Genomic DNA, 24,980 nt, shown 5'->3' with positions numbered 1-24,980 from the left:
ACTTCACAAATTCTCCATCAGAAGCAGATCGGACATGCAGGAAATGATCAACTTGATCCATCCATCTGGCAGGACATTGTATCGTGTGTACCAGGCGTTAGACTGTTGGGAGATACGCAGAAATACACATGATCTACTTTACTGATGCAAACATGGCAAGCGCTGCTTACAGCAGGGGGGTAAAATAAAACAAAACTCTGGGGCAGAGAACGGGAGGAAGCTGGGGAGAAGATTGGATCCTTCCACTGTCTTTCATAGAATCCTCGACAGGGACGCATCAGGGAAAGTAAAACCTGTAACTGCGCCCCCCAGATGCAGTGCCCGGGGACAGATGTACCCCTTGAGCCCCCCCCCCAGCTACTCCTCTGTTTGATGTTACACCCCTGGCAAGAGACCAGGAGGACTTCAAGGATACCCGAAGTGACATGTGACATGATGAGATAGACATGTGTATGTACAGTGCCTAGCACACAAATAACTATGCTGTGTTCTTTTTTCTTTTTCTGCCTGAAAGAGTTAAATATCAGGTATGTAAGTGGCTGACTCAGTTCTGACTCAGACAGGAAGTGGCTGCAGTGTGACCCTCACTGATGGGAAATTCCAACTATAAAACACTTTCCTAGCAGAAAATGGCTTCTGAGAGCAGGAAAGAGATAGAAAGGGTCATAGATTTTAGCTCTGGCATACTTCAATGAAGGTGTCATTGAGCAAAAACAATAAAACATTTAAAACTTAAAAAGTAGATCCAAACATGAAATAGAACTGTGGAATATCTTAAAAAGTCATTTTTAGGAGATGGAAGATAGATACAATCATTTATTTCATTAGTTTATTTTCGCCTCGGGTGAAGAAGCCCCACGTAAGTTAAACTGCCCAGATTTTTTATCTTTAGGTACCCTTTAATGTTCCAAGTCAGATTCACAACCAGGAATCAGATTATCGGTTTCATCTTTCAACCCGTAATACATATCGTCCGCTTCGGAGTCTTGTAGGGTCACCGGTGTAACAGGAGTGATGGCGGGTGGATTCCCGGCCATGTGGTCATGATTAGAAGTCTGAACATTGTCTGGAGCCACACAAGTCTGGGGAGCGTCATACATAGACTCATCTATCATGGCTATTCCATCGCAGGCGGGTCCGTCTATGAGATCGATGCCGTCCCTGCAGAAAGAAGCTCCGATCTGCACGGCCACGTCTTGCTTCTGGGGGCTCCAGTCTTCACAGCTGTGCAGGGAGGAGGCGCTGCTTCTTGTATCCTCCGACGTGGTCACATGGGTGTCCTCCTTAAGACAGGCAAGAGGGGCGGATTGGCTGAACGAGAGCAAAACGAGATCTGTTTAACCATTTCAGCTCTCAGTCGTTTTTCACCTTATGCATCCGAGCAATTTTCACCTCCCATTCATTCACCGATAACTTTATCACTACTTATCACAATAAATTGATCTATATCTTGTTTTTTCCACCACTAAGTAGGCTTTCTTTGGGTGGTACATTTTGCTAAGAATTATTTTTTTCTAAATGCATTTTAACAGGAATATTATGAAAAAAAAATGGGAAAAAAAATCACTATTTCTCAGTTTTTGGCCTTTATAGCTTTAAAATAACACATGCTACCATAATTAAAACCCATGTATTTTATTAACCCATTTGTCCCGGTTATTACACCATTTAAATTATGTCACCATCACAATGTATGGTGCCAATATTTTATTTGGAAATAAAGCTGCATTTTTTCAGTTTTGTGTCCATCTCTATTTACAAGCTTATAATTTAAAAAATAAGTTCAGACCCTTAGATAACTATTTATGGTTTTGGTTTTTTTTTGTAATTTTTTTTGTACATTTTTTTTTATTAAAAATTTTATTTGGGCAATTTTTGGTGTGGGAGGTAAACAGTTAATTTTATATGTAATAATATGTGTTCATTTAATTAAAAAAAATGTATGTGGATGTAGTTTTACTATTTGGCCACAAGATGGCCACAGTCAAAAACATTTTTTTTTAGTCCTGGAAGCGAATGCTCTCGCTTCCAGGAAGTATAAGGAGGACGGGAAACTTTTTTTTTCTTCTGAAAGATTGCGGCTTCTCAAAGAAGTCGTCGGTCTTTCTGCAGGGGACTTAGATCAATGAATGGGAACTATATTCACATTACTTGATCTCCGGGCTAACGGGGCAGCATGGGAGTGCGCGGGAGCGAGCAGCAGCAGCTGAATGGACATGACAGTCACGTCCATTCAGCTAAAATGGTTAAAAGGTGAGTTTTAAGGTGGACACTAACAATCCAATTTCTAGCTAAAAATCGTTTGCGTGATCTGATAATTCTGATCGGATGTGAGCGGATTGGTTGTAAATAATGTTCATTTATGGGCACAATTACGAACGGTTATAAAAACAGTCGTCCGATTGGATTTTAGACAAACCAAAATTTGGGTTTTCTTGTTGGTTTTGGTAGATATGAAACAAATATTGGTTCGTTGTTGGTGCAGTAAATGATGTATTACGATATTTCACTTCCGATCAGAATTATCTGATCGCTCAAATGATAATTAGCTACAAATTGGATCATTATTGTCCACCTTTATGCCCTTTTACACTTGGATTGCAGGTGTGCGTTGTGTTACTCTGTTTTAATGCAAATTTGGGGTATTATGAAAATAAATGAAACATTTAAAAATAAACCTGAATAAGTATTTTTAGTTATAGAGTACCTAAAGTAAAAAAAACACAGCCGGTCATGATAGTGTTACAGGACCTGATCAGCCGAACTTCGTCCAGGCAGGTGATCACTCCACCCCCCTCGGAAATGCGTCTGTGTTGAGTGTTTTCAAAATCCCTGCCCAGGCTCTGGCCACGCACACCTATGTTACTGTGGCCAACCCCCCGATCGCCAAAGTGCGCCCCTCCATCCCTCCCACCCACCACACACTGATTGCTATTAGCCTAAAAGGTGCCCCAGGGCCCCCAACACTTAATCTCAGTCACTGCCGCCATGTATCCTTTTTTTTATTTCTCTCTGCTTCAAACACAACTGGGGCATGATAGCTGAGTGAGTTGTGCGCCCCTCCTACACTAGAGCCTTTCTCATCTCTGCCTCAGCCCGGCCTTGCACCACAACCCCCATCCTCGCACAAACACCCTACCTGACACCTAACCCTAACCATTCCCACCCCCTAAATGTTTTCAGGAGGACCTCAAAACACATAGCTACACCCCTGTGTATCTGGGTATTCTGTACGCACTTTGAGGTCTATACTTCTTACTCACCAGATGGCCTCAGCTCTTGCATGCTCCTCATCCCCCACAGAGTTCCTGTGGACCTCCACCTCGGCTTGCAGCGTTGGCTGGGAGAAGTCCACCAGAATAGCTTGTGGGACAGGTGGGACCGGTGGAGCTGACTGGTTCCCCTGAGGCTCTCCTGGTCCCTCCACAGTAATCTGTATCTGTTCATAGGAGGGCAGGGAGGCCTCATAGCTCTCTGCCTCCTTACTGCTGGTGTACGGCGTAGTGGACCTAGCGGGGGAAGAATAGTGTGAATGGATCATTCCGATGTCATCAACACATAATACAAGTATAAAATACATAATGGTATATCCCATCTACAGACAGACAGCTTGGATGACTTTGGCAATCTCCAATGTGCCCTCACAGCTGGAATTTTGGACTCATTGAACCAAAGAACCACTTGGAAGAGAATTTGGGAGTTAGAATTTCAGTTGTATAAGTTGAATCTATACCCTTTTTTTACTGTACTGAGTTGCAGCGTGTGTTGGTACCTTATAAATGAACAATAACAATAGCAGAAAACATTCAGTAGGTAGGAAAATGACTCTATTGGTTACTCCTGATTAGTCTATATAGGCCTCAAGGTGTGTACACACATCTGATTTTATGCCTGATTGCCATTCAGACTGGACGTTTGAACGACTTATCATTCAAACAAAAAGTCGTTCAGACCAGGGGCGTAACTAGAAATCACTGGGCCCCCCTGCGAATATTTGGATGGGCCCCCCCCCCCCCCCCATAGGTGCCAAATAATCGTAATGGGGCAGCGTTTCACTGTAAATTAATTGTAAAGTGGGCAGCATTTTACCAGACAATCGTAAAGTGGGCCAGAAAATCGTAATGTGGGCAGCGTTCACCAGAAAATCGTAACGTGGACAGCATTCACCAGACAATCGTAACGTGGGCAGTGTTCACCAGACAATCGTAACGTGGGCAGTGTTCACCAGAGAATCGTAATGTGGGCAGAGTTCACCAGAAAGTCGCAATGTGGGCAGTAGTCACCAGAAAATCGCCATGTGGGCAGCAGTCACCAGAAAATCGCAATGTGGGCAGCAGTCACCAGAAAATCCTAATGTGGGCAGCAGTCACCAGAATATCGTAATGTGGGCAGCAGTCACCAGAAAATCCTAATGTGGGCAGCAGTCAGTCACCAGAATATCGTAATGTGGGCAGCAGACACCAGAAAATCCTAATGTGGGCAGCAGTCACCAGAAAATCGCAATGTGGGCAGCAGTCACCAGAAAACCGCAATGTGGGCAGCAGTCACCAGAAAATCGCAATGTGGGCAGTCAGTCACCAGAATATCGTAATGTGGGCAGTCAGTCACCAGAAGATCGTAATGTGGGCAGTCAGTCACCCGAAAATCGCAATGTGGGCAGCAGTCACTAGAAAACCGCAATGTGGGCAGCAGTCACCAGAAAATCGCAATGTGGGCAGTCAGTCACCAGAATATCGTAATGTGGGCAGCAGACACCAGAAAATCGTAATGTGGGCAGCAGACACCAGAAAATCGTAATGTGGGCAGCAGACACCAGAAAATCGTAATGTGGGCAGCAGACATCAGAAAATAGTAATTTGGGCAGCAGACACCAGAAAATCGTAATGTGGGCAGCAGACACCAGAAAATCGCAATGTGGGCAGCAGACACCAGAAAATCGCAATGTGGGCAGCAGTCACCAGAAAATCGCAATGTGGGCAGCAGTCACCAAAAAATCGTAATGTGGGCAGCAGGCACCAGAAAATCCTAATGTGGGCAGCAGTCAGTCACCAGAATATCGTAATGTGGGCAGCAGACATCAGAAAAAAAATGCCCCTGTAAAAAAACAATTCACTTACCTGTCAGGAGTCTGTCCTGGCATCTGGTGCGCGCAGCTCCTCCAGCGACGATCCTCCTGTGCACTGCAGCACATCTCCCGCGCTGACAGGCACTGTGCAGGGCTACGGCAAGATGGCTGCCGAAGCCCTGTACTGGAGACACAAATAGTCTCCAGTACGGGGCTTCGGCGGCCATCTTGCCGTAGCCCTGCTCTGCCTGCCGGTGGATTATGCAGGCTGCTGGAGCGGGGCTTCGGGGAATGAACTGGCGCAGCGTCTATCAGACGCTGCGGCCAGTTGAGCACCTTGCTGGGGGGTCCAGAGCAGCGCTCCCCCCGCGCACAGTGAGCGGGCCCCAGAGCAGCCCCGGGCCCCCCTGCGGCTAAGGGGGTCGTATCCCCGGTAGGTACGCCGGTGGTTCAGACTCCCTGTACATACAGATGACAAAACATTTTAAATGCTAATTACAGCTAATTTAAAGAGTAACTGTTAGCCCCCAAATTGAAATTTAAAACACTATTGCAATGTTTTATTTATTATATAAGTGAGCCTAAAAGCCAATGTACAAGTTAAAAATCAATCTAATTTTGTTACTATGTAACCTTTTCCCCCAGCTCCGGACGCAAGCCGCATATCAGATACTGTAGCATGCAGAGCATGCCTATGTCTGGCCGACCCCCCTCTCCCCCCCAGGACCAGGTGCCGATATATTCGCACCACAAACAGCTGACCGCTCTGACAGGGAGAGAGCGGCAGCACCGCAGAGCAGCACCGCAGAGCAGCCAGCGCCGTGCATCTCTCTCACATGTGATTCTCTCACATGTGACTCGGCGGCGGCTGCTCTGCGGTGCTGCTCTGGAAGTGCTGCCGCTCTCTCTCCGTGTCAGAGCGGTCAGCTGCGGTGGGGAGAATATATTGGCACCTGGTCCTGGGGGGAGAGGGGGGTCGGCCAGACATAGGCATGCTCTGCATGCTACAGTATCTGATATGCGGCTTGCGTCCGGAGCTGGGGGAAAAGGTTAGATAGTAACAAAATTAGATTGATTTTTAACTTCTACATTGGCTTTTAGGCTCACTTGTATAATAAATAAAACATTGCAATAGTGTTTTAAATTTCAATTTGGGGGCTAAAGGTCCGTACACACGCCGGACTTTAGGCAACGACGGGTCCGTCGTTGCCTCCCGCTGGGTGGGCGTGCCAGCGACAGTCCGGCATGTGTACGCTCTGTCGTCAGACTGATACGGCTGTTCCTGAGCGATCCGCCCGGCGGATCGCTCAGGAACAGCCGTATCAGTCTGACGACAGAGCGTACACATGCCGGACTGTCGCTGGCACGCCCACCCAGCGGGAGGCAACGACGGACCCGTCGTTGCCTAAAGTCCGGCGTGTGTACGGACCTTTACAGTTACTCTTTAAACGTCGTTTGACTGGTCAATGGACTTGATAGAACAATGGACTAGATTCATGGACTAGATCAAAAGACTGGTCAAACGACTTGTTGTTTGAATGTCTATTAGTGTCAAAGTAATAGACTTTCTAACAACAAGTCGTTTGTACACATGTACAGATCTAACTGTCATTTGAACAACAGTTAGTCCACGGATCCGCCGAGCGGATCAGTCAAAACTGCTGCTATCAGTCTAACGATCGAACGTACACACGTCCAACTGTCGTTACGACACGTTTGAACGATAAGTTGAGAAATATCAGACGTGTGTATGTACCTTTTAGCAGAGTACTTCCTAAAGCCTTGTACGAGGACTGTCACCCGATGTGATCAGAATTCGATCCCTCAGAAAACATAAGAGGGGGCAGAGGGATAAAGCACTTTCTATTAGGGCCCTTTTCCACTAGTGGCGATTGCGATGCTGAATCGCAAAATCGCAAATCGCTGGTGGTTTTTAAAGCGCTACGGTTTGCCTAATAACATAGGAATCGCGGTGGGTCATTTCCACTACCGCGATTTGTTTTTTAACGCGCCGCGGAGCGATATTTGCCGTAATTTTGCTATGCAGTGCATTGCATAGCAAAATCGTGATCACAATCGCCGGGAAAATTTTGAACTTTGCTGAATTGCAGTAGCTAGCGTTTATCGCGAATGTTAGCGGAAAAGGGCCCTGAATGTGACAGAGAAGGCAGTGGCATGGGGATTGGCTGTATAGCACTTGTATACTGAAAGAGAGTGAAGAGAACCTGTCGCACCGCCGGAAGAGGGTAATGTATAACACTCTGCTGCCACTCTGCATTATGTACAGCCCCGGGCCCCCTGTGATAGTGGGGGTGACAGGGGCTATGGGGGTGGCAGGGGCTATTGCTCCGCCCCTGGTGTGCAGCCATGCGTGCATGTGTGTCTGTGTATACTGCTCTGACTGCTCCAAAGCCAGCAATGATCGTCAGCCAATCACAAGCTTCCTGTGAAGTAGCCCTGTCATGGAAGAAGGATGGAAGTTGTCATAGCCTACCTCCTTAGGAAAACAATGGTTGCCAAGCTAAAATGCTGATCCTCCAGCTATATACTGTATATACTGAGTCACTCTCCTGTGACAGATAAGCTAAACAGTACAGTCAGAACCAGAGCAGGATCACCCTCCAGGCAACCTAGGCAGGTGCTTGAGGCCTAGTGGGAGTCAAGGGGCCCACCTGACACCTTCTTTTACCTCTCTCCACTTACCGAAAAGTCCACAAGGGGGCCCTAAATCCACTACTTTGCCTAGGGCCCGACTACATCTTAATCCATCTCTGGTCAGAATCCCTAAACCGCTGCACCTGACTGGACTGAAGTGGGCGCCACCTGTGATGAATTTCGGAAAGTAAATCAGGTTGAGGAAAGATTTTACAATGGGAAGACACTGAATAATTTTCTTAATTATGCGATTTTCACTACAGTTCCTCCTTAAAGAGGAAGTGCAGTGAAAATAACATAATGAATAATATTGCTTATTGTTTACTGTATTCATTTATAGATTACTTAGTGTTTGCACATTGTGAAATCTTTCCTCACCTGATTTACATTGTGACATGTATGATGTGGTGACATCTGCCAGGCGATCTGTACAGAATGTTCGTTACTGAGTGTTCTATGCACAGAGGGAGATATTGCTTGCTTGGCAGTTGGAAAAAGTCATTATTTCCCACAATGCAACAAGGTTCACAGACACCTAACTGTCAGGACCTTGGTCATGACATCACACTGTGGGAGGGGTTTCACCACAATATCAGGCAAACAGACTCTGCTGATGATCTAATCGAGAAAAGATAAAGATTTCTTGTGGGAAAGGGACTAGAGTTGGGCCGAACCTCCGATTTTAGGTTCGCAAACCGGGTTCGCGAACTTCCGCGGAAGGTTCGGTTCGCGTTAAAGTTCGCGAACCGCAATAGACTTCAATGGGGATGCGAACTTTGAAAAAAAAAATTTATGCTGGCCACAAAAGTGATGGAAAAGATGTTTCAAGGGGTCTAACACCTGGAGGGGGGCATGGCGGAGTGGGATACACGCCAAAAGTCCCCGGGAAAAATCTGGATTTGACGCAAAGCAGCGTTTTAAGGGCAGAAATCATATTGAATGCTAAATGACAGGCCTAAAGTGCTTTAAAACATCTTGCATGTGTATACATCAATCAGGTAGTGTAATTAAGGTACTGCTTCACACTGACACACCAAACTGTTCACTGAACAGAACAGGTATGCAGTGGCGGGTTCACTGAACAGAACAGGTATGCAGTGGCGGGTTCACTGAACAGAACAGGTATACAGTGGCGGGTTCACTGAACAGAACAGGTATACAGTGGCGGGTTCACTGAACAGAACAGGTATACAGTGGCGGGTTCACTGAACAGAACAGGTATGCAGTGGCGGGTTCACTGAACAGAACAGGTATGCAGTGGCGGGTTCACTGAACAGAACAGGTATGCAGTGGCGGGTTCACTGAACAGAACAGGTATGCAGTGGCGGGTTCACTGAACAGAACAGGTATGCAGTGGCGGGTTCACTGAACAGAACAGGTATACAGTGGCGGGTTCACTGAACAGAACAGGTATACAGTGGCGGGTTCACTGAACAGAACAGGTATGCAGTGGCGGGTTCACTGAACAGTACAGGTATGCAGTGGCAGGTTCACTGAACAGGTATGCAGTGGTGGGTTCACAGAACAGGTATGCAGTGGTGGGTTCACAGAACAGGTATGCAGTGGTGGGTTCACTGAACAGGTATGCAGTGGTGGGTTCACTGAACAGGTATGCAGTGGTGGGTTCACAGTACAGGTCTGCAGTGGTGGGTTCACAGAACAGGTATGCAGTGGTGGGTTCACAGAACAGGTATGCAGTGGTGGGTTCACAGAACAGGTATGCAGTGGTGGGTTCACAGAACAGGTATGCAGTGGTGGGTTCACAGAACAGGTATGTAGTGGTGGGTTCACAGAACAGGTATGCAGTGGTGGGTTCACAGTACAGGTATGCAGTGGTGGGTTCACAGAACAGGTATGCAGTGGTGGGTTCACAGAACAGGTATGCAGTGGTGGGTTCACAGAACAGGTATGCAGTGGTGGGTTCACAGAACAGGTATGCAGTGGTGGGTTCACAGAACAGGTATGCAGTGGTGGGTTCACAGAACAGGTATGCAGTGGTGGGTTCACAGAACAGGTATGCAGTGGTGGGTTCACAGAACAGGTATGCAGTGGTGGGTTCACAGAACAGGTATGCAGCCAGGAACAAGCTAAGCCTAACTAATCTTTCCCTATGAGAGACAGTCTGCAGCAGCTCGCCCTACTCTCACTAATGCAGGCACACGAGTGACCGTAATGGCCGCCGCTGCCTGCCTTATATAAGGGGGGTGGCGCTCCAGGGGCTAATGTAGCCTAATTGGCTACACTGGGCCTGCTGACTGTGATGTAGAGGGTCAAAGTTGACCCTCATGGTGCATTATGGGGCGAACCGAACTTCCGCAAAAGTTCGCCTGCGGGACGCGAACGCGAACCACGGAAGTTCGCATGGAACCGTTCGCAGGCGAACTGATCGGCCCAACTCTAAAAGGGACTATCAGCTACTGATTGGGATGACGTTCAAGTCTATGTTATAGCTCCTCTTTAATGGCTTCTTCATTATGACAGGTTTACTTTAAATGAGCAAGCGTAAAGGAATCTAAGCAAGTATTGGATAAACAGAAACTTCTCTGGAGGAGGAATAAAGAGGAGAGACCAGATAAGCTGCCCTGTATCAGCTGTCAACACTGCCTGTTTCCATACACAGACCTCGCTCCCCTCCTCTCTGGCTATAAACCTCCTATGCCTGCTGAGGCTTCCTGTGTTAGGAGACCTGGAGATAAACTCCGCATACTTTCCACTGTAGAGTCCCTGCTAATGTCTGACTCTGGATTAAAACGAGATGAGTGATGACCTGTCACATGCTAAGCGCTTGTGTGTATTACTCCATCCTGTGCAGGCTCTAGGATGTGCAACTGACACAACCCACAGTGACCAATCAGATTTCATCTAGAATCAGTGCACAGCTGCTTAAAGTTGGTACACACTTTCAATCATGATTGGCAAATTACTGACCGATTTTACCACCTCCATGTAGTATGAGGGTTTACCTACACAGTCTGCTCATAGTATGCAATATCAGTTGACCCTCATACTACATGAAGATGGTAAAATTGGTCTGTGATTGGACAGTCATAATTGTAAGAGTGTACCAGCCATAGTTAAATCTGCTACCAGATCCACCATTAGAAAAAATCCCTAACCCTTTCCGTGTGCACCTGGGAACATACAACATGCCTGGTACCAGCTTGTTGCTGCTGCCTGGTAACTGCTCCCTGCTGCCTGGTAACTGCTTGTTGCTGCCTGGTAACTGCTCACTGCTGCCTGGTAACTGCTTGCTGCTGCCTGGTAACTGCTCCCTGCTGCCTGGTAACTGCTCCCTGCTGCCTGTAACTGCTCACTGCTGCCTGGTAACTGCTCCCTGCTGCCTGATAACTGCTCACTGCTGCCTGATAACTGCTCACTGCTGCCTGGTAACTGCTCACTGCTGCCTGGTAACTGCTCACTGCCGCCTGGTAACTGCTCACTGCCGCCTGGTAACTGCTTCCTGCTGCCTGGTAACTGCTTCCTGCTGCCTGGTAACTGCTTGTTGCTGCCTAGTAACTGCTCACTGCTGCCTGGTAACTGCTTCCTGCTGCCTGGTAACTGCTCACTGCTGCCTGGTAACTGCTCACTGCTGCCTGGTAACTGCTCCCTGCTGCCTGGTAACTGCTTGTTTCTGCCTAGTAACTGCTCACTGCTGCCTGGTAACTGCTCCCTGCTGCCTGGTAACTGCTCACTGCTGCCTGGTAACTGCTCCCTGCTGCCTGGTAACTGCTCACTGCTGCCTGGTAACTGCTCCCTGCTGCCTGGTACCAGCTTGTTGCTGCCAAGTAACTGCTCACTGCTGCCTGGTAACTGCTCACTGCTGCCTGGTAACTGCTCCCTGCTGCCTGGTAACTGCTCCCTGCTGCCTGATAACTGCTCACTGCTGCCTGGTAACTGCTTGTTGCTGCTAAGTAACTGCTTGTTGCTGCCTAGTAACTGCTCACTGCTGCCTGGTAACTGCTTCCTGCTGCCTGGTAACTGCTTCCTGCTGCCTGGTAACTGCTCCCTGCTGCCTGGTAATTGCTCCCTGCTGCCTAGTAACTGCTCACTGCTGCCTGGTAACTGATTGTTGCTGCCTGGTAACTGCTCCCTGCTGCCTGGTAACTGCTCCCTGCTGCCTGGTAACTGCTCCCTGCTGCCTGGTACCAGCTTGTTGCTGCCTAGTAACTGCTCACTGCTGCCTGGTAACTGCTCACTGATGCCTAGTACCAGCTTGTTGCTGGCTGGTAACTGCTCACTGCTGCCTGGTAACTGCTTGTTGCTGCCTGGTAACTGCTTGTTGCTGCCTGGTGGTAACTGCTCACTGCTGCCTGGTAACTGCTTGCTGAGCACCCAGTTCAACAGTCAGTGGAAAAAAGGCCTTATGGTAAAGATCTGGTTTCCTTTATTTTATTCCGTCTCGGATTTGCTTGTCATGGGATCTCCCTGACTGTCACTCTATACCAGGGATGTCAAACTGGACTTTCGAGGGCTGAGGTCCTCATTTTTGACACAACTCAAATGAATTGATGGGACTGAATCAGGAAAGGTGTGGTCCATCAGGTAGAACACATTCCTCTCTTTCCAAGTCCATCCTAAACACTGGCATGGATCTGGCCCTCCAGGCCTGGAGTTCCACACCTGTGCACACTGGCAGCTCTTCCAGTTAGACCTCTTTTCTACGGACTGTTGAGCTGTGTGCTCAGCAAGCAGTTACCAGGCAGCAGTGAGCAGTTGTGAGAGTTTGAGAGGCATATCACTGCCTATCAACAGTTCATGGAAAAGAGGTATGCAACTAACAAGCCATTTCAGCACTACACCCAGCATCTAGCTCTGTACAACAGCAGCTATCCTATACAAATAATAGGATAACAGAGGCGCCAACAGGATAAAAAACACTCAAAGAACTTAAAAACCCATCTTGGTAATATAGGAGGTAGTGGTGGACTTACCTCCTCCAAGCAGAACATACGACTGTGGATTTTCAGTCAAAACTATTTTATTGGATACGCCAAATAAAGAGCAACGCGTTTTGCAGGGTACAAAACAGCTTCATCAGGCAATAACAGATAGGAGTAAATAGCATCTGCCAGTCTCATCACAGCTGAGCGCCTCTGTTATTATTACCTATATACTCGGCTATAAGTCGAGAAATTTAGGACTGACTCAAAGTTTAAAAGTGGGGGGTGGACTTATACACGAGTAGTCCTAAAGTTCCCAACTTATAGCCAATATGCCAGTGTGCTTTAATTCCCCCCTCCCTCCCACCCACCATCACCCAAAGGGGGCCGACTGTATCAATTTCCTACTTGCGCTTTGTAATCCTGTGCAAAGTGATTCCCACGGCACAAGCCGTCACCCCTCATCAGCGTGCGCTGCTTCCTCTCTTCTCCCTGCACTCTCGCTGACCTCCGTACTTCGTAGCTCCGCCTCCCGATGTCAGAAGACGGAGCTACACTAAAGTACGGAGGTCAGCGCGAGTGAAGGGAGAAGAGAAGAAGCAGCACACGCTGATGAGGGGTGACGGCTTGTGCCGCGAGAATCACTTTGCACAGGATTACAAAGCGCAAGTAGGAAATGGATACATAGGCTCGCATTGGGTGATGGTGGATGGGGGGTAATTATAAGCATCAAATGCTTGGGTGACAGGGGGAGGGAGGGGTGAAATGGAGACAGGGTCAGGGGCTCCCTATGGGTGACGGTGGGTGGGAGGGAGGGTGATTTAGAGGCAGCAAGCATTTGGGTGATGGTGGGAGGGAGGTGGTAATTAAAGGCATCGAGTGTTTGGGTGATGGTGGGAGGGAGGGGGAGTTACAGACAGACGGTTAATGGTTGAGTGTGTGTCCTGGAGGAGTTATTGGCTGTACTTAGGGGGCCAGGAGGGGTTAATGACTACAATATTTTATGCAATGCATCCATTTACCCCTCCTGATCCCCAAGTGCAGCCATTAACTTTGCTGGGTAGACTTATACATGAGTGATTGAAAAATTCCAGCTTATGAGGGTCAAATATTGGGGTCGACTTATACACGGGGTCGACTTGTATCCGAGTATATACTGTACTCTTCCAATTATACATTACCAGTACATACTACACTGTATTAGCTACCCTATTCAGACTAATCTTTTATAATTCAGATCATAATAGGTTGGCGTACCATTGCTTGACTGGCGTAGCAGCATCAGACTTCTCTGTTAGAGGTTCCATATCCACCGGCGTGAAGGTGATCTGATAACACACAACATAAACATAGCAGAACATAACAGTCATATGTAAGTAAAGGAAAAGTTCATAAAAAAATGCACTACAACACAATAAAAAGCGGGCAAGCAGAAAATCTGAGCGGCTGATGAAAAGAGCAGGAAATTTGATCACATTTTTAGCACAAAAAAAAAGTAAACTTTTCCTTTTTTCTGCGCAGTGGATCATTTCTATTGAAAAAAATGGAGAGTGATGTTTTCATAAGCAATCTCATGTTGGCCCTGGTGCACTAAGCCTGCTACGTTATCTCCTTATCTGTCTCTGACTTTATTTATATCATAACGTTTCAGCCAGCAAAACAGTAACACAGAATAAGATGTCCTTGATTAGAGTCCATCTAAATCCTGGCAGCAAAACTGCAGATCCCTGAGACACACGCGGGGGGCGATCGCATACACACACGCGGGGGGCGAGCGCACACACACACGCGGGGGGCGAGCGCACACACACACGCGGGGGGCAAGCGCACACACACACGCGGGGGGCAAGCGCACACACACACGCGGGGGGCAAGCGCACACACACGCGGGGGGGCAAGCGCACAGAGCGCGCACACACACGCGGGGGGCGAGCGCGCACACACACGCGGGGGGCGAGCGCGCACACACACGCGGGGGGCGAGCGCGCACACACACGCGGGGGCGAGCGCACACACACACGCGGGGGGCGAGCGCACACACGCGGGGGGCGAGTGCACACACGCGGTGGGCGAGCGTACACACGCAGGGGCGAGCGCACACACACACGCGGGGGGCGAGCGCACACACACACGCGGGGGGCGAGCGCACACACACACGCGGGGGGCGAGCGCACACACACGCGGGGGGCGAGCGCACACACACACGCGGGGGGCGAGCGCACACACACGCGGGGGGGTGAGTGCATACACACACGCGGTGGGCGAGCGCACACACGCAGGGGGCGAGCGCAGACACACACGCAGAGGCGAGCGCACGCACACACGCATGGGCGAGCGCACACACACACGCGGGGGGCGAGCACACACACACACACGCGGGGGCGAGCGCACACATGCAGGGGCGAGCGCACACACACACGCAGGGGGCGAGCGCAGACACAAACGCGGGGGGCGAGCGCACACACACACGCGGGGGGCGAGCGCACACACACACGCGGGGGGCGAGCGCACACACACACGCGGGGGGCGAGCGCACACACACGCGGGGGGCGAGCGCACACACACGCGGGGGCGAGCGCACACACGCGGGGGGCGAGCGCACACACACGCGGGGGGGTGAGTGCATACACACACGCGGTGGGCGAGCGCACACACGCAGGGGCGAGCGCACACACACACGCGGGGGGCGAGCACACACACACACGCGGGGGGCGAGCGCACACACACGCGGGGGCGAGCGCACACACGCGGGGGGCGAGCGCAGACACACACGCAGAGGCGAGCGCACGCACACACGCAGGGGCGAGCGCACACACACACACGCGGGGGGCGAGCGCACACACACACACGCGGGGGCGAGCGCACACACGCAGGGGCGAGCGCACACACACACACGCGGGGGGCGAGCGCAGACACGCACGCAGGGGCGAGCGCACACACACACGCGGGGGGCGAGCGCAGACACGCACGCAGGGGCGAGCGCACACACACACACGCGGGGGGCGAGCGCACACACACACACGCGGGGGCGAGCGCACACACGCAGGGGCGAGCGCACACACACACACGCGGGGGGCGAGCGCAGACACGCACGCAGGGGCGAGCGCACACACACACGCGGGGGGCGAGCGCAGACACGCACGCAGGGGCGAGCGCACACACACACACGCGGGGGGCGAGCGCACACACACACACGCGGGGGCGAGCGCACACACGCAGGGGCGAGCGCACACACACACACGCGGGGGGCGAGCGCAGACACGCACGCAGGGGCGAGCGCACACACACACGCGGGGGGCGAGCGCAGACACGCACGCAGGGGCGAGCGCACACACACACGCGGGGGGCCAACGCAGACACAAACGCGGGGGCGAGTGCACACACACACCGGCTTCCTCAGCCGCTTCACCAGACCCCAAAGTTAGATGGGCTGAGTCAAGTGCCTGGGAGCCTAAAGGGTGTCAAGGGGCCCACTTGTCACCTTCTTTGACCTCTCTCCACTTCAGCTTACCAAAAGACCGGATCTACTACTTTCCGTAGGGCCCCATGACACCTTAATCCATCTCCTGTCCTGCCCCTTCCTGTGTCCTGCTAAGCCACACCTCCATTCCCAAGAAGCAGCATGGTTTAGCCAGAGTCAGGAGGAAAGAGGGCAGCATTGGTCAACATCAACATAATGATGGTTAGAGATTTGTTTTTACTGTTTTTTTTAGTGCTACCATACCCATTATATCACTGTGCTTTAAAAAAGTGTAGATATACGGATTCTAACACACAAAACATATCTGAAAGAGGAACTCCAGAGAAAATAATGCAATAAAAAAAGTGCTTCATTTTTACAATAATTATGTATAAATGATTTAGTCAGTGTGTGGCCATTGTAAAATCTTTCCTCTCCCTGATTTACATTCTGACATTTATCATGAGGAAATCTTTACTGCTGGCAGGTGATGTCAGTGGAAGGAGATGCTGCTTGCTTTTTTGGCAGTTGAAAACAGCTGTAAACAGCTGTTATTTCCCACAATGCAATGAGGTTCACAAATCACACTGTGGGAGGGGTTTCACCACAATATCAGCCATACAGCGCCCCCTGATGATCCGTTTGAGAAAAGGAAAAGATTTCTCATGGGAAAGGGAGTATCGGCTACTGATTGGGATGAAGTTCAATTCTTGGTTACGGGTTCTCTTTAAGAGTAATGAGCACGAGTTGTACGCATAAGAAAAGTAAACTTATATTATGAGTAAAAATGATACAAGTACGGTATCTAAGGACAAGTTGCTCCTCACAGACTAAAGTGCGTTGTTATTTTTTTTTTCTTATCTATAGTTATTTTTAAATGTGCACAGACTGTAAACTGATGAACAGACTGCTCACATTTGTTCGCATCTCATTGACGATCTCTAATAATAAGTAGGGAAGGAAAAATTCACATGAAGTTAACTACATCAAGGACTATTTGCTTTATTGGGACTGTTGGCTTATTATACTGCCTCTTATTATAGTGCCAGTACCGCCGCAAACCTGGAACTGGAACCAACTCCGTTAATTAAAGTCTTGTACCTATTACTAAGTACAATACCAATCATTTAAATTATTGACATTTTGATCAATACAGCTCAGTTGTGATATAGATGGATGCATGTAAGGCCTGCTATAGTCATAGAGAGAGGAGTAGTGGTTGATTGATGTCCAGGGACAGATTTACAAAAGGCACCGTAGGCTTGTGCCTTCAGGCCAGAGCTGGGACAAGGTCCTCCAGCACCAAAGGCTGAGACACCAAAGTGCGCCCCCCATCCCTCCCACCCCAGCCGTCACACACTGATTGCTATTAGACTTAAGCTGAGTACACACGTACGATAACGATCGTTCAAAAACGAACGATAACGACAATCGGAACGATAATCGTGCGTTCAAAAAGTGTGAACGATCGTTTTTGTGAACGATAACGATCGTTATCGTTCAATCGGACCGATCCAACCCGGCGGATTTTTTCGAAAGATAATCGTTCAATCGTTGCAGTGTGTACAAAGATCGTCCGATAACGCATGTTCTTATTGCCTGTCATAACGTCACTTCCGTTTGCGCACGCATTTTTTTATCGTTCGTCGTTCAGTACTTTATACTTATATCGTTCACGTGTGTACACAATCGTTCATTACGAACGATCTTTTCAGTCTAATTTGAATATCGTGTAAACGTCACGAATCGTTCGTAACGAACGATCTTTATCGGACGTGTATACGAACCTTTAGAGGCGCCACAGGGCACCCAACACCTTAATCTCTAGTTATCTGGCTTTTCAGTCACTGCTATGTATCCCCATTTGTTATTTCTCTCTGCTTCAAACACAGTACCGGAATGAAAGCTGAGTGAGTTGTGCGCCCCCTCCTACACTGCGCCCTGAGGCTGGAGCCTCTCTCGCCTCTGCCTCGGCCCGGCCCTGCTTCAGGCATCTTATGCGCTTCCCTCCAATGGGAAGTGTATGATGCTGCAGGCTGGCGGTGGCTCGAATCTAAAGTCCTCTAGATTGTAAGCTTGGAAGGGCAGGGACCTCCTCCCAGTGTTTCTCATACTGCTGTAATTAAGCATATGCACCTGTACCAACTTTAGAGATAACTCAAACTACATATTAAAGTGGATCCGAGATGAACTTTTACACATTGCATAATTGTGTTCCTTTCCTATTGTTTATAGGGCATTCCTCAAGCCAAATACTTTTTTGTTTTTGTTTTAATACTCTAATTCCCTATAAACTAAACAAGCCACACCCACAGGTTTTCAGAGAGCCAAGGCATTTTCAGACAGTAGCAAGGGCTCATGGGAGCTCAGTCTGGGCAGGAGGAGGGGGAGGTGTTACTAGCAGTGGCGGCTCCAGGAAATTTTTTTAGGGGGTGCTATGCAGGTGCTGGACCAATTTCCGGGGGAGCTGACGACCTGCGGCGTGCGAAGCGCGCTGCGCCTAAAATGGGTGTGGCTACAACCTGCGGCGCGCGAAGCGCGCCGCGGCGAAAAAATGGGCGTGGTCATGACCGGATGAGGGCGGGGCTAGCTGTAATTTAAAGTGAACCCAGGGTGAGAGTGATATGGTGGCTGCCATATTTATTTCCTTTTAAACAATACTAGTTGCCTGGCAGCCCTGCTGATCTATTTGGCTGTAGTAGTGAACTGAATTACACCAGAAACAAGCCATGCAGCTAATCTTGTCAGTTCTGACAATATTGTCAGAAACCCCTGACCTGCTGCATGCTTGTTCAGGGTCTATGGTTGAAAGAATAAGAGGCAGAGGACCAGCACGGCAGCCAGGCAACTGGTATTGCTTAAAGGGAGATAAATATGGCAGCCTCAATATTATTCTCACCTCGGGTTCCCTTTAAAAGTGCAACGCAAAGACAGAGGGCCCAAGTTTTGGTGACCCTTTTCCCAGAAAATTCACATAATTGTGCAGGTTTTCTCAAGAAAATACACGTAATGTGAGCAGATTTTAACAAAAAACACGTCCAATGACCCCAATATGCACAATCGTTATCAGATATGGCCCCAATATGCACAATCGTTATCAGATATGGCCCCAATATGCACAATCGTTATCAGATATGGCCCCAATATGCACAATCGTTATCAGATATGGCCCCAATATGCACAATCGTTATCAGATATGGCCCCAATATGCACAATCGTTATCAGATATGGCCCCAATATGCACAATCGTTATCAGATATGGCCCCAATATGCACAATCGTTATCAGATATGGCCCCAATATGCACAATCGTTATCAGATATGGCCCCAATATGCACAATCGTTATCAGATATGGCCCCAATATGCACAATCGTTATCAGATATGGCCCCAATATGCACAATCGTTATCAGATATGGCCCCAATATGCACAATCGTTATCAGATATAGCCCCAATATGCACAATCGGTAGCAGATATGACCCCAATATGCACAATCGGTAGCAGATATGACCCCAATATGCACAATCGGTAGCAGAAATGACCCCAATATGCACAATCGGTAGCAGAAATGACCCCAATATGCACAATCGGTAGCAGAAATGACCCCAATATGCACAATCGGTAGCAGATATCGCCCCAATATGCACAATCCGTAGCAGATATGACCCCAATATGCACAATCCGTAGCAGATATGACCCCAATATGCACAATCCGTAGCAGATATGACCCCAATATGCACAATCCGCATCACCTGAAAAAGAAAAGAAAAACCCATTTACTCACCTACAGCCAGAAGACCTTCTTTCCCGACCTCCTGTCCCGAGTCCCGACCTCATTGTGGCGCGCAGCGCCCGCGCGCCCACGATCCTCTTCCTTCCCGACGTCACCACGAGACTTCCTGCCTGCATGCAGAGAGCAGGGCTACGGGAAAATGGCCGCCCGAAGTCTGCAGAACAGGGCTCCAGGCGGCCATCTTACCGTAGCCCTGCCTGCTGCTCCGTGCTGCCGGTGTGTGAACTGACTTGGCGTCTTTTAGACGCCTGAAGTCAGTTCACTCCAGGGGGTGCTTTGGGGGTGCTTGGACAATTCTAGGGGGTGCTCGAGCACCCCCAAGCACCCCCCTGGCGCCGCCCCTGGTTACTAGCCAGAGATTTCAGAGGCAGAGGAGAGGAGGAGGGAGGGATTAGGTTTTTTTTTAACAGGTTGAGTGCTCAAGTATAAGCCTGCCTCAGTGTAATGTTTACAAACAACATGGCTGCTCTCATTGTATCACAGGAAGAAATAATCATATTCTATTAAAGCTGTTTGCAGCTAGATTTGCTGTGTAAACTATCTAAACTTTAGATAAGATATATAGACAAGTTACTTGTTATAGTTAGTTTTTCAGCTCGGTTCCGCTTTAACTATGTATGTATTTGTATTTTATTTCTTCTATTGAATGTCATGACTGTACAGTGTCTTGAATTTCTTATGTGTATTTGTCTGCCATTTTTGTTTTGTACTATGTACAGCACTACGGAATATGTTGGAGCTATATAAATAAAAAATAATAATAATGCTTAAACAGACAAGAAGCAGTGAGAGACAACTTGAGATAAGGCTTTACTGCAAGAAAAGTTCTAAGGGTCATTAGCTCTGCTATGTTTTATAGCTTAAAATACAGAGTGTGGTTTGTAAAACTGCAAATATGACAGAATGATGCAATGTTATAAAAAAAAAAAAAAAAAATAATATATATATATATATATATATATATATATATATATATATTCGAAAATAAAAATAAGACCATTTTTTTCTTTGATACTAATGTTCTATTCATTATCTGTACTGCACATACAATTCACTATATCATAAGTTGTTTTCGCTTTAGGTTTCCTTTAGGCTGCTTTCACAGTAAGACGTTACAGACGCACGTTAGTGCAGCCTGTAACGCAGCCCCACCGCACAGTAATGAAAGATCAATGGGCTGTTCACAGTGCTCACGTTGACGTTGCGTTACATTGTAACGCAGCACCTTTTTCTAAAGTGCTGCATGTTGTGCGTTCTACGTGGCGGAGCCGTGTTAGACTGTGCGCACATGCTCAGTAATGTTTGGGGAGGAGGGGAGAGCGGCCAGGCACATGGCTAATTAATATTCACTGCATGGTGTGACGTGCAGTGTTTACTTCCTGGATCAGCCGCTCTGTGCGGCGATTGGCCAGCGGGACCACGTGATGCCGCATGCGTCCAAGAGTACGCATCGCGGCATCACGGACGCCAGAGTGAGCTGCACAACACGGCTCACTCTGACGTCCACATCAGAGAGCACCAGCCCTATAATGTCCCCTAAACGCAACGTCTTGGTGTGTAAGTAGCCTTAATGCCCACCATGCTGTGTGTTGGGTTGCCATATTGCATTTTGCTGCAACACAGTTATTGTGTGCTGCCCATTGACAAAAAGCCGCATTAAGTTAATGCGGTAAATTTAATGTAATTTGACACAACACACTTGGTGTGAAAAGTGCCCTTAACCTCCCTGGCGGTTAATTTTTTTTAATTTTTTTTTTTTGTTTCATGTAAAGCTACCAGAGTGGTAGCTACATGAAACACCACTAGAGGGCGCATGTGTCCCTCTAGTGCGATCGTCGCCGGCATCTATAGCAAACAGGGGAACGCGTATATAACGCGTTCCCCTGTTTGGCTTCTCCTGTCGCCATGGCGACGATCGGGATGACGTCATGGACGTCAGCCGAAGTCCTGATGTCAGGCACACCCGATCCAGCCCATAGCGCTGCCCGGAACTTATTGGTCTGGGCAGCGCAGGGCTCTGGCGGGGGGGGGGGGGCCTCTTTCGCCGCTGCGTGCGGCCGATCGCCGCAGAGCGGCGGCGATCAAGCTGTGCGCGCAGCTAGCAAAGTGCTGGCTGCGCGCACAGCACTTTACTGCACACAAATCTGAGATCTCCCCCTGCGCGGCATAGCCCGAGCTCAGCTCGGGCTTACCGCCAGGGAGGTTATTCTTCCTTTATGAATTCTAGGGCTTGATTCGACAAATAGCATGCCTTATCCGAGTTAACACGCCTTATCAGAGATAATACGCCTTATCAACGTTAACACGCCTTATCAGAGGAGCATAGCGAACGCTACGAACCCGCAGGGGCTCAGGGCAGGACGAGTGGAGCTCTCGTCATTGCCAATTAGCATGCATACGTTCGTAGCGTTTGCTATGCTACTCTGATAAGGCATGTTAACTCAGATAAGGCATGCTATTTGTCTTAGTGAATCAAGCCCTAAGTGTCTAATCTAAAAAAAAAAGAAAGAAATTGTACAGTATATTGCCTCCTTCACATCTACATCCAATCTCATCAGTTTGATGGCATCTAGCGCTGACCACAGATTGGTTAGATCGGTGACACGTACCTTGGGGTAGCACTGGCAGATGCTCCACGTGATGCCAATGACGATCAGGAAGACCCCCATGCAGCAGAAGGTGATGTATATATGAGGCTTGTCCACGCTCATGATAAACATGCCAATCATAATCAGGAAAAATCCCAACACGATAAGTCCATAGCGAAACGTTTTATCCTCCGCCATATTCTCCAGGGGAGAGATCTGTGTGTCACTGGGGGAGAGGAGCTGTCCAGGTGTGTGAGGGTCTGTGTGACAGGTGACCAATGAAGGCTGTCACTGTGCCTCTGTCACTACTGCTGTCACTGTGCTTTTATCACACTGCCCTGTCACTGTTCTCCTGTCACTACTGCTGTCGTTATGCTTCTGTCACACTGCTCCTGTCATTGTGCTCTTGTCACTACTGCTGTCACTGTGCTCCTGTCACTACTGCTGTCACTGTGCTCCTGTCACTGTTCTCCTGTCACTGTGCCTCTGTCACTCTGCTCCTGTCACTACTGCTGTCACTGTGCTTTTATCACACTGCCCTGTCACTGTTCTCCTGTCACTACTGCTGTCGTTATGCTTCTGTCACACTGCTCCTGTCATTGTGCTCTTGTCACTACTGCTATTGCTGTGTTCCTGTTACTACTGCTGTCACTGTGCTCCTGTCACACTGCTGTCACTACTGCTGTCACTGTCCTTCTGTCACACTGCTTTCACTACTGCTGTCACTACTGCTGTCACTGTGCTCCTGTCACTACTGCTGTCACTGTCCTTCTGTCACACTGCTTTCACTACTGCTGTCACTGTGCTCCTGTCACTACTGCTGTCACTGTGCTTCTGTCACACTGCTTTCACTACTGCTGTCACTCTGCTACTATCAGTCTGCTCCTGTCACTACTGCTGCTGCCACTCTACTTCTGTCACTCTGCTCCTGTCAATCTGCCCCTGTCATTCTTCCCTTACACACCGACACCCAGCACATTGCTCCTGTCACCCTCTTGTCATTCTGCTCCTGAGTCCTGATGATGTGATCTGTGTCTCCCCTGTTGTCACCCTTCTCTGTCCCTCTGCTCTGGTCACACAGCTTGCACCTCACCTGTCCCAGCACACTGTCATTGGTTCCAATTCCTGGCTAAGCCCAGTCCTGTCAAAAGTTGCTCCAGCCAGTTCTCCAAAAAAAAAGTCTGAAATGAATGCAAATAGTCAGCTGCTATTTCCACTCCAGTGCGGCTGCGGACTGAACAGCTCATTGATCACCTTCCCTGCAGGTATATATATGCGGGACGGTGCTCACCTGTACCTGCTGTGTTTATGGAGAGTCGGGGGCTGCCCCTGGAGGAGGGGGCACAATGCAGGGCTGCTGCTGCACAGCCTCGCCGCTAACTGCCAGAACTCTGCACATTTCTCTCTATAAAAACATTTCATTGCCAGGCTGGCATGTGCAGCACTGCCTGTTAAACGCAAGGTATTTATATGTCATCATCACTTCCATAACAACTCTAAAAACTCAAGTGTTTTATGACTCCAGGCCGAGGGCAAAGAGCACAATATTATTTTTTTTTCCTTTATGCACATTGGGTTGGCATAGCTCCCAACTGTCCCTCTTTTGGAGGGACAGTCCCTCTTTCCTCCTCATTTGTCCCTCTTTCAGGACTTTGTCCCTCTTCCTATGTAAATGTATATATTTATTTACTAAAAAAATGTGTGTGATTGACTCAAACTTTATTCCCATCCTTTAAATTGATATATTACTACTAATTTCCAAATGTTAATATGAAGGACAATGAACCAGGATTGGAAGGACCTGTGTGGTTTGAATTAAAAAACAACATATTTTTCTTATGAAATCTTTATGGTATGCGTGATCTGGGGTGTGACAGGGGCGTGGCTTAAGTGTCCCTCTGTCTCATCTCAAAACGTTAGGAAGTATGGGTTAGATTTATCAAAACTAGGGTAAGGTGAACAGAGGCCAGTCTGGTACAGAACAGGTGCGCAGCAGGAAGAAGAAGAAAGAAGAAGAAAGGGCGCAGGAGCTCGCAGCCGCCTTAGGCGCCAATGATAAAAGTTGCATTTAGCGGCATAACATGATATCTGGGCGCATGGTGGCGGCCGCTAACAGGTGCTCAATTTTACCTTTTTTGCCATAAATCGTTGCAAGCCTGTCCGCAACAAATGGCCCCTCTTGATGCTAATCTGGCGCCTCCGGGTGCCCAAATTTACCTTCATAGCCGCATATCACGACTTTGCGGAACGTGAGAGTCAGCTTAAAGCGGTATAAAACCCAGACATAATATTCAATAAAGACATGTTTTCCTACTTTTTATATGCCATACGGTTATCATATTTGCATTTGTGCATAAGTATTATTATTCATTTAGAAATTACAAGTTCCCAAAAGTACAGTTTTTTGCTTTGAGAGCTGCCTTTGCATTTTATTCATAACTGGTTTTATTCATGTTGTATTGAAGGCAGAAATGCTTTCAGTGTCTCTCTGTGTCCAGGAGCTTCTGCACAGTCAGAGAATGTGTCACATAACATTCCT

The 24,980-nt window shown here is 48.5% G+C and overlaps 1 protein-coding gene across 1 annotated transcript; it reads right to left on the bottom strand.

Annotated features, from left to right (window-relative positions):
• Positions 1-803: 803 nt before the first annotated feature.
• On the bottom strand, positions 804-23,859 carry BSND (barttin CLCNK type accessory subunit beta). Its single transcript, XM_068242421.1, has 4 exons — positions 22,463-23,859; positions 13,858-13,928; positions 3,264-3,509; positions 804-1,311 (listed from the first exon to the last, which is right to left on the bottom strand). Exons 1-4 carry the CDS (start codon positions 22,637-22,639, stop codon positions 900-902), a joined length of 906 nt encoding a protein of 301 aa, XP_068098522.1. The 5' UTR covers positions 22,640-23,859; the 3' UTR covers positions 804-899.
• Between the last annotated feature and the right edge of the window lie 1,121 nt (positions 23,860-24,980).

The sequence above is a fragment of the Hyperolius riggenbachi genome, chromosome 6 (assembly GCF_040937935.1).
Source record: "Hyperolius riggenbachi isolate aHypRig1 chromosome 6, aHypRig1.pri, whole genome shotgun sequence".
In the NCBI taxonomy this organism is placed as follows: Eukaryota; Metazoa; Chordata; class Amphibia; order Anura; family Hyperoliidae; genus Hyperolius; species Hyperolius riggenbachi.
The sequence above is the reverse complement of the archived record's forward strand: the minus strand, read 5'-3'. Positions and strand labels throughout refer to the sequence as shown.